The 13,995-nt window shown below is 44.4% G+C and overlaps 1 protein-coding gene across 2 annotated transcripts; it reads left to right on the top strand.

Annotated features, from left to right (window-relative positions):
* Window positions 1–6,004: 6,004 nt before the first annotated feature.
* On the top strand, window positions 6,005–13,995 carry LOC148436289 (uncharacterized). 2 transcript variants are annotated; one of them, XM_088465086.1, is made up of 4 exons: window positions 6,005–6,125; window positions 9,486–9,647; window positions 9,727–9,850; window positions 10,207–13,995. In XM_088465086.1, the coding sequence occupies exons 3-4, from the start codon at window positions 9,820–9,822 to the stop codon at window positions 12,981–12,983; spliced, it is 2,808 nt and encodes a 935-aa protein (XP_088321212.1). In that variant the 5' UTR covers window positions 6,005–6,125; window positions 9,486–9,647; window positions 9,727–9,819; the 3' UTR covers window positions 12,984–13,995. The 2 variants fall into 2 exon arrangements, with proteins under 2 accessions (XP_088321212.1, XP_088321213.1); XM_088465087.1 differs by lacking the exon at window positions 9,486–9,647.

The raw sequence follows: 13,995 nt of genomic DNA, 5'->3' as shown, positions 1-13,995 counted from the left end.
GCTTCCGGCTCTGTTAGAGCCGAAAGCTTTCTGGGGCTTGCGATGAACGAGACCCTACCACAAGGGTCTCGTCGCAAGCCCTATGGTCGCGATGGTCTTGACCATCGCGACCATCATCCTGGCCGCTCGCATTAGCTGTGGATGGTCACCCACAGCTATGCGAGCGGCCAAGAGTCCACTCCAAAAAAAGAAAAGCCCGGCCCTGATTCAGAGCGAGCGCTCTGTCAGAGCGGGCGGCTCTGAATCAGGCCCAGAGTTCTTAATTTAGAGATGGACGCTAATGCAATCGCAGCTACGATATTGTGCGTAATGCAGCTGCGAAAATATGCTACCGGTTGCAAAGATCACCTGAGCATAGGGACGCCCACTGCTGCCTTCTCGTCTGCGAATGACGTCGCTAACCTGCTTAAATATCGGTACCATTGACGCACATCGAGCAGCCATTTTGCCCTCGCGGTAGCTCTGACACACAGAGAACTCTCATGCTGCGTATATAATTGCAGTGGCTAATTTCTGCACGGCCATGTAACGGCGTACAAACAGTCAGACACGCATGCATTTTTCTGACCACCCGTTACCTCCCCCAAATGCTGACTACCGGTCACTCACTCAGCACGTGGATCCTCTGTGCAAACATAATCGCAAAGCAATAGCGGCACGTGCGCATAGTAACTTATACGCATGCGCACTGGCAATCAATCGCTCGATCTGCGGAAATATGGCCATGTGCGTCCGTCTCTGAATCATAGACCGTAGGGAAAAGGAGAAATATACTGTAGCAGATCTACCATCGTAGTGGTCCAAGCAATTGTCCTGAGTGGGGCCCGGCAAGTCAGGTCAGGTCCACCTGTTGGGCCTCCACTCTTTTCTCCCATGATAGTCGGGCTGGTGCCTGTGCTATAAAGCCTTACCTAGGCTTCCAGTTACAGAACTGAGGTACTGTGGCCAGACCACTCACATGCTCAGAAGAACAGGGTGGGTGTCAGTGATCTCAGAGCCACTCTCCATAATTTACTGTGGGGCCCGGCAATTGGGTGTTGCCTTCCTGGCACTATGACAATGCCAATGAATAAATCATGGCTGTGCGGATTGTAGCCGTGTCATGTTGAGGAATGAAGATTCATGAAGTTACTGCAATAACCCTAGCTGGGATAATACTATGATTTTGCATAACATGTTATTGGTGCAAAACCTATATTGAGATGGCTCATTCTATTGATGAAAACATACATTAGAATGGGTATTCAATCGGGAAACTGGCTGATGTAAGCCCGACAGCCGGCTTCCCGATTGCTTTATCCCGGCGAGGGTTAAATGACAGGCTAGACGCCTGTCATTTTTCCGATGCCGGGAGACCGGCATCCCGATCGAAGGAATGCCGGGCGCGACAGCCGCGCGGGGGGTTAGGTTTAGGGCACCCGGGGGGGACTTAGGGTTAGCGTCGGTGGGGGGGTAGTAGCGGTGGTCGGTCGGCGCATGCACGTGCTCTTAGTCGCGGTATTTTTTCCGAAAATACCACGACTAGAGTGCGGATGGGATCCGCAGGGACAGAGCTTTATCGCAAGCTCTGTCCCTGCAAGGGATTTATAGTAAATCCCTGTGATATTACCTGAATTCGCAATGCGAATTCACTCGGTAATATCACACAACAATCCGCATTCAATATGCGGATTGTAGTAAATAGAGCCCATAGTAGTGTCCAGTCTGTGTACTACAAGAGCACAATTCCCGAGCGCAGTGACTCGCGTATGCGCATATTGACGCATATGCAAGCGCAAACGGGCGATTATCGGCCATAGCGTGTGTTCGCGGCTTAGCGTCTGGGTCTGAATCAGGCCCTGAGGCACAAATAAGGACCTCCTAATGAGGACACCTACTTACTATAGTCAGTGCAACATATCAAGATATAATGAAGGATAATACAATGGTATCCTGTCAGAATGTCAACATGTTCTGGATGTCGACAGTGAAAATGTCGACATAACATTTTTTGTGCTAAAGTTAGGTTTAGGGTTAGGTTAAAATAGTGAAAAATCTATTTAAGGAGTGTTGTATCGATTGATTATATTTACATATATTTATTGCTCATGTCGAAACCGGATAATCGGCTGAGACAGCATCGGTTTAAAATTAAATTGAGGCGACGCCATCTTGCGAATGGCAATGAGACGCCATTTTGCGATTGGCCGCCCAGCGCCATTTTAGTGAAACTCGCCACTATAAGTACATACGGCGATGCTATTATTCAGCGTTGTGCAATTTCCACGCAATAGAAAGTTAAAAGTCCTCACCACATAAATACAGACAGCCACTAATACAAATAAATTGATTATCCCTGCAAAACACGTACCATGGTGTACTCCACAAAACACATAGTCGCACAATGCTAACTAGCGTCTTTTCCCAATTCCCCAATACTTACATACTGCACACTTACATAATAGGTTCCCTAGCATTAAAGTGTAATATTCAAGGTTTATGCAGTAATTATTAATGTTGTGTAATAAAGGTTATTTGATATCTAAGGTTTAGTACATGGTAAGCAGACCGTGTTTTGTGTTGTACTGATCCACTGTCTCCCCACAGATTTCCGGTATCATCGGTGAGAAGATCGCAACATGCATCTGCAAACTATGGACTATAGAGAGTTAAAACATTAAAATGTACTCTGTAATGTTAACAGCTTAGATTAGCATGCAGCAGGAAAAAGGACACAAAGGGTTGTCGGAGGCTGTTGTGTCCATTCGAATTGACCTATGAGCTATCCTGTAACAGAGGCACCTTTAAGAAGAACCAATGGAATCATGCCAAACTTGTCTATTGTATTGCCTATCCCTGTAAGAGTATATATGTGCGCTCTCTGACCCCAGTCGAGAGTCTTCTTGCTGTGCTGTTGATGAAGGTTTCTAATGCTGATGCCGGTATCTGGGCCCAGAGCGCGTGCGTATATAACAACTGTACCTTGGATCTGTATGATTTATTTGCGCTAATTGTTTTTAGATCACAGCGTGTAGCCATCTGTTTTTATAATGAATAATAACTTTTTGTGCTTTGGAACCACACTCAAAGTCTGAAAGCATTTATTTACTGTGCGACTCATTACGCTAAATAGCGACAATTTTAGAAGGCATAGGCAGGATTTTAAAGGTATAGACAGGATTGCATAGAGGTTTTAATTAGGTGTCCATACTCATTGTGACATATATAATAATGTATCATAAAAAGGGAAGGGAGGGAGGGTGTGGGGCTTGATGGGTGAGGGGGAGGGGCTTGGCTGAGGAGGGCAGGTCATTGTATCTCTGCCCCACCCTTAGCCAATGCTGAGATTACCGGCATTGTGGAATGGAGGGCGGAGCCACGATGACGTGAATCAAGGCGACTTGCGTCATCGGCAACCTGTGAAGAGGGTGGCCGCTGCCGGCTGGAGCTCCAATGCAAGTATGTCAACATTACGGTGAAGACATTCTTTTTTTTTTTTTAAAACATATTTTTATTGTAAAACCGCAATAAACAATATAACATATTGATCAGAAAATGACAAGACATCAACAGGACCACAACAGTGATGTGCAATACAATGTATCCATGAGGAACGTAACAATACAGGAATTAAAATGGTGGTTCACCTGAAGACAAGGTTTCTTCATTATACCAGGCTGTAAGTTGAACTGCAGCTCGAAGCGTGTCTTTAACCTGAGGTGTTAATGTGTGAACATATGGGAGCCAAATATTAAAGAACTTCTCTGCTTCCTTGTCTTTATTAAGGGATAGTTCTAACCAATCCATATTAAATTGGTGCGTAATTCTAGGTTGTAAAAGACTAAGTGTTAAAGTGTCAGTGGATATGGTGAAGACATTCTTAATGGCGATATATCATACCACACCTGGATATGATACGGAGGATCACGTGTTGAATAATTTGCGTACACCTATTACTACCGTTACCTGTTGACACATAGAGAATTTGAACTGTGTAACATTATGCAAACCATTCTTCAGCTCCAAACCACTCTGTTTTTTAATGTGTTTTTCATGTGTGCACAGCAGATGGGACGATGCAGTGACCAATGCCATGCTGTTAAATGCCACATGGTATGACACATTGCGCCCCGCCATCCCCCGCTGCATCCTGCAGTGTGTACGGACAGCACGGTGCATCGCTCCATCGCGCCGTCCCGTCGTTGGGTACACACATCGTGTCCTATGTACCCAGCATAAGTCATATCATTCTATCTTTTGAAACAGATCAGGGGTCACTGAGAGGGACAGGTACATTTATAGAAAGGATTTCTTAATTTACAGTGAAGTCCTTTTAGGCCCGTATTCAATTTGAGGCGAAAAGTCCGGATCCGCGATACTTTTTCGGCGATGACGTCATTTTCGACTGTTTTGGTTTTACCCCGTATTCAATTTGAAAGACTTTCCGCCTAGGCGGAAAGTCAATGCAATGTACTAGGCGAAAAAGTTTCGCCTATGAATAGCAGGCGGCAAAAAGTGCAGAATTGGGATTTGTGCAACGTTGTGGGAACCCACGTGCAGCCTTCAGACAGTCCCCCAAAGGTAAACTGTGTAAAAAAAATAAAAAAAAAACACTTAAGGACACCCCAAAAATTACTTTGAAAAAGGGGGCCAAAAAAAAAGTTGGGGTACAAAGTTAAAAACTAGCGAACTTGACTCTGGGGGGGTCCCCAAGTATGCCCCAGGTATTTTTTGGATTGCAGTTGCTTACGGCAGTTGGATTTTTCAGGATTTTTTCAACTTCACTTTAGCAACTTTTAAATATGCTGACCCCCATTTTCAAGTACCCCAAATTTGCTGGGAATAGTTATTTTAACCAAAAAAACTTGCTAACTACTATTCTTCACCACTTACAGAAACACGCAAAACGGCACCTATTGAGCCCATTTAAAAAATCCAAATACCTTCAGCGTGGCTATTCAGGGGTACCAATAGTGAACCCCCATGTCAGAGCATCTTTTGGGGGGTGTCAGGCTGATTTCCCCAAATCTGACAGGACTTTCCGCCTGTTTCAGTTTCGTCAGTTGCCGTTTTCGCGTACTTTCAAGTTGAATACGGGGATACACAGGCACACGCGCGATACTTTTTCCGCCTGCAAACAGACGAAGTAGGCGAAAAGTCCGGGCTGTGAAAAAGTATTGCGGCTCGGCTCAAATTGAATACGGGCCTAAGTCTGCTACTTTAATTTACTGTTTAAAAAAAATGGTGTACCTCACTATTATTAGCATGGGAGGAGGAGCGGTAGGCTGCGTAGAACATACAGAACACATTTTGTAGAAAGGTTTTTAAAAAAATGAAATGTATAATTGTACATAAATTTAGATCGGGATGTTTTTAATCGGTAAGGTTCAGATGAAAGCTAACATACTAGTCCAGGGGTCTTCAACTTTGGCCCTCCAGCTGCTGTGGAACTATGCATCCCAGCATGCACTGCCACTTTTTTGATATAACAGCATTCTAAAACTATGGCAGTGCATGCTGGGATGTGTAGTTCCACAGCAGCTGGAGGGCCAAGGTTGAAGACCCCTGTTAACTAGCCTCTCTCTCACCTAATTACACAACTCTCTAATTACACGAACACGATATAGATATAATGTATAAAACAGAGTCACACAACATACAGATGAATGCACATATCATGTTTTACATATAAATAATAGGTACAATATTAATATAACACAGTTACTTGTAAAGAGGAATAACAAGCAGCACCTCCCCTCTCTGTTACAACCTTAAGTTAGACTGTTATCACTTATTTATATTGCCCCATTGCAACATGGCCGTCGAGCCATCACTTGCCGGGTTGCTACAGTAACGCGCATGCTCAGTGTCCGCGGATGAGCTCGGGGTGGGCAGTGGGATTACAATGAATAGCTGTATGTAAATCTCCTCCGTCTCCCTTTAGTTCCGTGTAAATATTTATGAAAACACAATTGAAGTTTTATAAATAACGTGGAATTTAAATCAGACTATTAGTCCAAGTGTCCTCAATACAGGGCAGCGGCGGCCATTTTCTTATAGTCTCCCAGGTACAACCCAGGTTTTTACATCATATATTCACCAACTGCGTCCGTGTTATGGTGTGAGACGTGCCCAGCGAGCCGGAGGTAATGTTATTTTTGTCTGCTATGATGTTGCTATTATGTATAGGAGGGATATAAACAGTGATAGTCTCCCAGCAAACATGAATGGGGGATTATTAGTAGTACATAGGATAGTGTTTGTGCCAAGACCAAAAAAAAGACACTGACTATTGTCCCTGCACCAAGCAGTTTACCACCAAGGCTCCTCTGATTCTCTATTATCGCTATTTTCTCAGTTTTCTGAGAATTTGCTAACCCCTAAACTAGTGGTTCCCAATCTCTGGCCTTAAGGCACTCTAACAGTCCAGGTTTTCAGGATATCCATACTTAAGCACTGCTGACTTAATAGTACCTCAGTCAGTTTGATTATACTATCTATGCACAAGCATGGATATCCTTAAAACCTGAACTGTTAGGGTGCCTTAAGGTCCAAGTTTGGGGACCCCTGCCCTAAATGCATAATTTAAATGGGTACTCACAAAAATGAGGGGGTGGTGGGTGCAAGGGACTGAATATGTACATGTAGGAAATCTCAAGTTTAATAAATTTATATCAATCTATTCCTATAGGGGATTGTTTGTTGTCAAGTGAAATATTAGTTATAAATGATACAAATACAATATGTTCTCAGTAAGATAGAAAATAAAATGCTGTGTCTAATCCACTTGACAGTAGTTTTACATGGAATCGGTATGTAAAGCTGGCTGTCGGGATGCCTCCTGTCAAAATATTGACCCTGGCATCACGATGTTTGGTATCCCGAAAGGGGTCGGGTAAATATATTTACCCTCCCTTCTTGTAGCCTAACTCTCCTGTTAGTGCCTAAAACCTAACCCTCCCCCCTTCGTGCCTAAAACCTAACCCTCCCCCCTTCGTGCCTAAAACCTAACCCTCCCCCCTTCGTGCCTAAAACCTAACCCTCCGCCCTTAGTGCCTAACCCTAACCCTTCCCCCAAACCGTAACCCCGCCATGCTAACTAAACCTAACACTCCCCAAATATTCAGTTTTTTGTAATATTTTGGTTTCGAATGGAGCGTTTATTGAATCGGCACGCACTATCTGATAGTGTGCACCCAGCTTAACTCCACCACTGGTCCTCTTCAGAAAGTTTAATCTCCCCCTTAGGGGTCAATTCAGTTAGCTGCGAGGGGGCGAGCTGCCGTTGCAATGGCAATGCCTTCAGCAGCACTGCAGCTCGCGCCCCAATTTCGCCCTGGACTCCCCCTCCCCGCACCCTAAACCTAACACTCCCACCCCGGTGTCTAAACCTAACCTAACCCTCCCTCCCTGGTGCCTAACCCTATCCTCCCACCCTAGTGCCTAAACTCCCCCTCCCCGCACCCTAAACCTAACACTCCCACCCCAGTGTCTAAACCTAACCTCCCCCCCTAGTGCCTAACCTTAACCCCGTACCCTGATCCTCCCCCGAACGCCCTATACTTACCATTGGGATGCCGGTGGTCGGGATTCTGGTGCCGGGATCCCGACACTGGCCTGTATTCAATTAGTATCGCACCCGCAATACTTTTTTGCATTCCGTACTTTTCGCCTACATCGAGTATTTTATCGCAGTTATCCTTTGGGGAGCTGTCCCAAGGGTGCTGAGTGGTTTCCCCACCTTTGCACCCCTAAATAGCGATTTAGCACTTTTTTTCTCCACCTATTCGCCTATTACATTGCATTGAGTTTTTGTATACGCAAAAAGTGTTTGCAAAACTTTTCCGACTGGCGAAAAGTCGGGATTTCGGTGCCGGTATTTCACCCGTGGGCATCACATACACAGGGATGCTGACTACATCCCGTTTTTTATGTATGGTGATTCACCCATTGGAGTATATACTAAAAAGTATTCAACAGTTGTCCCTGCAAATGTAAATGCTACACTTATGTTTATTTGCAATTAGAGAATGTTTTAGTTCTCTCTTTTCAACTTTTTTTTTTTTTTTTTTGTGTTCCCTAAATGAGTTTACCTCCAGCAAGTCATGTCATAGAAGTACATCCCTGTTATGTTATAACTGGATGGATTTTAATTAAATATGTTATTTAAATACTTTTTCCCTCTCTTCTATTCTTATGAGTGCTAACTTGGACCTAGGAGCTCACAATCCTATAATTTAACCCCAGCGACAATATAATAATTGTAATAACAATGTTACTTTACTGGGAATGAACTAGGATCATAACCCAGTCCTGCTTGCCATAAAAAGAAAGCAGTCATTAACAGATTAACCAGATGCGTACTTAGGGGGGTTTCCAGTTGCCTAACACAGGGCTGGCTTCACAAGGGGACTCAGCTTGCAAAAAATGTGTGTGTACAGGTCCCCTAAACTGCACTGGTGCCAATAACATTAGGCTCTTCCAGCAACCAATGCCCTGTGTATGTTGGGTAATGATGTATGAAAAGAAACACTCTGTCCTTGGTGCACAACAAGACCCAGCATGGCCTGGTTGCCTAATATGACTGCTGAGCATGCTGGCCCATGGAGAACCACTTCTTGGTTCTTGCCCTGGCACCAGGGTCAGCTGGGACCTGTAGTTCACCAGGGAAAAATGTATATAATGACAGTGCACTCTAATAAAGGCAAACAAACAATAGCCCTTCAGCATTCTTTTTATTAAATAATGACATATTCTCATGGTCCTGAAGTAGCCCAAGTTTTGACAGGTCAGTATTTGAACTGGTTTTAACAGATTACTGATGTCATTTACAAAATGGTTAGGTTTATATGTGTGCTTAGTCTCACCTATTTTCAGTTGAAGAACAGAAGTGTTCTAACGCAGTTAAATAAAAAGTCAATATTGGGCAGACAGTACTGTAGAAAACCTATTAAGGACATTTTAGGAATGTATAAGTTAAAAAGTACCCAATATTAAATTTCACTCTGGAGATAAACCACTTGTTGACTGGGAAGGTGAGGGAGTCTTGGAATGTCACAGTGACTTCACTATTATCTCTATTACTAACACAGGGACCTGACTGGGGAGGTGAAGGAGTCTGGGAGTGTCACAGTGACATCACTATTACTAACACAGGGACCTGACTGGGGAGGTGAGGGAGTCTTGGAATGTCACAGTGACTTCACTATTATCTCTATTACTAACACGGACCTGACTGGGGAGGTGAAGGAGTCTGGGAGTGTCACAGTGACATCACTATTACTAACACAGGGACCTGACTGGGGAGGTGAAGGAGTCTGGGAGTGTCACAGTGACATCACTATTATCTCTATTACTAACACAGGGACCTGACTGGGGAGGTGAAGGAGTCTGGGAGTGTCACAGTGACATCAGTCTTATCTCTATTACTAACACAGAGACTGAGTAACAGTGAATTCTGGGAAATTACTGTGCTATTCCTTTTATAATGTTTTTCAAATACACAGGATAACACTGTAGTAAAGACACCTGAGGAGCATGTAACAGATGACCCCTTTGTGTCAGGAGGATATAGCAGGGCCCTATTCCCTATTGCGGTACCCCAACGTCATTCACCGATACATGAGAGACACAATGACCACAAGATCATTCAGCTGCTGACTGGAGAGGTGACTGCTGTAAATAGGACATTATACAGTAACACCAGGGGCTGTGTCTGGGTGATGACCGTATCATTGTGTGTGTCAGGTTCCTATAAGGTGTGAGGACGTCACTGTCTATTTCCCCATGGAGGAGTAAGAATATATAGAAAGACACAGGGGTCTGCACAAGGACGTGATAATGGAGAATCAGCAGCCCCTCACATCACTGGGTAAGAGGAGGTCTAATCTCCATCCTGTCTGTGTATGTAGATGATGTCATGTATGTATACTGTATGAGGTTTATATTTTAACTTAATATAAAATATACAGATGAAGGTCAGATGTCAGTGCAATGTAATATACTGTAACATTATAAGTAGGGAGTCTGAATTTTAGTGTTTAATGGGTTAGAGCGAGTGTGGATAGAGATGAAATCGGACATGTAGGAGGGAAAGAGTGAGTGTAATGAAGGTGAGGAGCTTAAACTGGTTCTGAAGAGCATGATTGATTTTGTTTTTTGACCACATTAGTAGTAGAGCGAAAATTAAATATTAGAAATCTAACTACAATACCTTTTTCCCAACAGAGCTATATAAAGATCCACCTGCTCGTATTACGGAGGAATTGGTCTCCTCTGGAGAAAGAAATCTCCCACAACCTGACATTTTTACACCCACATATCCTACCCAGTATACATCTACTAATATTATGGAGGAACCAGTCTCATGTGATGGAGGAACCCTGACACACACTGACGTTTTTACACCCACAGATCATACACAGTATACATCTACTCGTATTAAGGTGGAATCAGTGTTGTGTGATGCAGGAGACCTCACACACACTGATAATTATACACCCACAGATCATACACAGTGTACATCTACTCATACTAAGGAGGAACCAGTCTCAAGTGATGGAGGAGACCTCACAGACACTGACACTTATACACCCACATATCATACACAGTATACATCTACTCATACTAAGGAGGAACCAGTCTCATGTGATGGAGGAGGCCTCACAGACACTGATATTTATACACCCACAGATCATACACAATATATATCTATTTGTATCAAAGAGGAATCCGTCTCATGTGATGGAGTAGACCTCACAGACACTTCTACACCCACAGATCCTACACAGTATACATCTACTCATATTGCGGAATCAGCCTCATTTGATGGAGTGAACCTCACTGACATGTGTACACCCACATATCATACACCGTATACTTCTACTCATATTGGTAAAGGACGTATGACACTCACTGGAAATGATATGCCCACAGATCAGACGCAATGTACAGTTAGTCATTATGAGGAGGAAACAGGATCTTGTTCTACTGGCGAGAAACGTTTCAACTGTGTTAGTCCCCAAAGTAAGAACACGAACAATCCCACTGAAGACAAATGTTGGTACTGCTCCAAATGTGGGGAATCTTTTAGCTTTAAATCGTATCTTGTACACCAGAAAACGCATACAGCAGAGAAGCCATTTTCTTGCTCAGAATGCGGGAAATGTTTTGCTAGAAAACCAGACTTCCGTACGCACCAGAGAGTTCACACAGGAGAGAAGCCGTACTCCTGCCCTGACTGTGGGAAAAGTTTTGCGAGAAAATCAAACTTCCGTTCACACCAGAGAAGTCACTCGGGAGAGAAACCGTTTTCCTGCTCAGAATGTGGGAAAAGTTTCACTAGAAAAGCCAACTTTCTGATACATCAGAGAATTCACGCTGGAGAGAAACCCTATTTTTGTGCGGAATGTGGGAAATCTTTTACTAGCAGAGCAAACTTTCTTTCTCACCAAAGGACTCACACCGGAGAGAAACCCTTTTCCTGCTCCGAATGTGGGAAATGTTTCAGCCGCAAATCGCAGCTTGACATACACCAGAGACGTCACACGGGAGAGAGGCCGTATCCCTGCTTAGAGTGCGAGAGATGTTTTAGCAGTAACTCGGAGCTTGTTAGACATCAGAGAGTCCATGTAGTAGAGAGTCCCTATGCGTGTTCTGAATGTGGGAAATGTTTTATCAAAAAGGCAACCTTTCTCGCCCATCAGAAAGTCCACACCGGAGAGAGGCCTTATTCTTGTCCTGAATGTGGGAAATGTTTTAAAAAGAGAACACAACTGAATACGCATCTTAGGAGCCACACAGGGGAGAGGCCATTTTCCTGCTCCGAGTGCGGGAAGTCTTTTACTAGCAAAGCAAATGTTCTTATACATCAGAGAATTCACACAGGAGAGAAGCCGTACTGTTGCCCCGAATGCGGCAAGCGGTTTTACCAAAAATCGCAGCTCAATACTCACCTCAGAATGCACAGAGGAGAGAGGCCATATTCCTGCTCCGAATGCGGGAAATCTTTTACTAGCAGAGCCAACGTGCTCATGCATCAGAGGATACACACAGGAGAGAAACTCTTTGGCTGCGCTGAGTGTGGGAAGTATTTTACGAGGAAGGCAAACCTTTGCGCGCACCAGAGATCCCATTCAGGAGTGAAGCCATACTCCTGCTCTGAATGTGGGAAGAGCTTCACTAGGAAAGCAAATTTTCTTATACACCAGAGAATCCATGCCGGAGAGAAACCGTATTCTTGTCTCGAATGTGGGAAATGTTTTACTAGTCGAGCAAATTTTCTTGCGCATCAGAGACGCCACACAGGGGAGAGGCCATATCCTTGCTCCGAGTGCGGGAGGGGTTTTAGCCGTAAATCACTGCTTGTTATACACCAGAGAAGTCACACAGGAGAGGGACCATATAGGTGCGTAGAGTGTGGTAGATGCTTTAGCAGTAACACAGAACTTGTTAGACATCAGAGAAGCCACACGGGGGAGAGGCCGCATTCTTGCTCCGAGTGCGGGAAGGGTTTTAGCCGTAAATCACTCCTTGCTGTACATCAGAGAAGTCACACGCGAGAGAGACCATATAGGTGCATAGAGTGTGGAAAATGCTTTAGCAGTAACATGGAACTTGCTAGACATCATAGAAGTCACACAGGGGAGAAGCCATATTCTTGCTTTGAATGTGGGAAATGCTTTACGAGGAAGGCCATTTATATAATGCATCAGAGAACTCACACAGGGGAGAAACCATACCCTTGTTCCGAATGTGGAAAATGTTTTGCTAGAAAAGCAATATTGTTAATGCATCTGAGGATTCACACAGGACAGAGGCCGTATTTATGCTCCAAGTGTGGGAAATGTTTCAAGCAGAAATCGCAGCTTAATACACATCAGAGAAGTCACTTTAAAGAGAGACCGCATTTTTGCTCTGAGTGTGGGAAACGTTTTAGGAGCAACTCGGGGCGTGTTAGACATGAAAGAAGCCACACTGGGGAGATACTCAAATTCATTCTCTGAATGTGGAAATAGTTTTATTAGGAAAACATTCAAACGGGACACAGACTGCGGGGCTTATTTTGGGTTGCATGCAAAGTAGATGTAGTTGTGGGCATTCGTGGAAGCGAGATTGCATTCAACTAATGCTGGAGGGAGGGGAGTGTCTTGCGCATGCTAGCGGATGGTTTTTGCCCCGCCCGCAGATCTTATGCCATCCATTGCAGCCGTCTTTGGGGGTGATTCAGCAAGGCTCGCAATTGCAAAGCTGTATGCAGGCAGCTTTGCAATTACGTCCTTGCTATTATGCAAATGCAGCAGGAGGTGTATGACAACCATCTGCTGCATTTGCGATCCATCACTGCGACAGAGGTCGCAGGCTGGCATCACCATTGCGACCATCGGTGGTCGACGGTCGCAGTGGTGGACGGCATCGGGCTGCCAGTCAGTGAGTAAGCCTCAGCTTACTCAGGCTGGCCGGGAACGCCAGCCAACTCCGCCCCTTAAATGCCCCTGCCTTTCAATCGGGCAGAGGTATGGAAGGGTCTGCACCCCATGGTTGGTGCAGGAGATCGGTCAGAAACAGGCTTCTCTTCCCAGTGCACACAACTCACACAGAGTATTCTATAGATGCCAACGTCACTCGTGTGTGTGTGTATAGATATATAGATATATACCGCACATTACTCTGCATTTCAATATTAAGGTAAATTAATAGATTTAATTAAATGCTAGAGACACCCATCTGTAATAACCTATCGGCAGGCCTTTCACAAACTGTTACAAGCTATAACATACGACAACAAAGCGGGAATTAGCTGGGGACTGCAAGTGAAGACCCTCTGGACCACCCGTTTCTCATCACTGCACTAGATAATACATAGAGAGGAGCATTAGTACTAATGTCATTAATGGCAGGTGTGTCAGAAGCAATTTTCATCAGCAGAAAGCACTGCATGAGAAAATACAGTTAGAAAATTGTTAGTCCATGTAGATGGTTGTCTTTCTGTCAAATACTGATAAAGCGAATAAAAAA

This window comes from Taudactylus pleione, unplaced genomic scaffold (assembly GCF_031769625.1).
Source record: "Taudactylus pleione unplaced genomic scaffold, aTauple2 ptg001845l, whole genome shotgun sequence".
NCBI classification, from domain to species: Eukaryota; Metazoa; Chordata; class Amphibia; order Anura; family Myobatrachidae; genus Taudactylus; species Taudactylus pleione.
This window is presented reverse-complemented; position numbering and strand designations above follow the sequence as displayed.

What these genes read in the sequence shown, in the direction of transcription:
- LOC148436289 (XM_088465087.1), top strand. Translation starts at nt 9,820, where the DNA reads ATGGAGAATCAGCAGCCCCTCACATCACTGG. An exon ending in GCAGCCCCTCACATCACTGG is followed by an intron (nt 9,851 to 10,206) that starts GTAAGAGGAGGT and finishes TTTTCCCAACAG; the next exon opens with AGCTATATAAAGATCCACCT.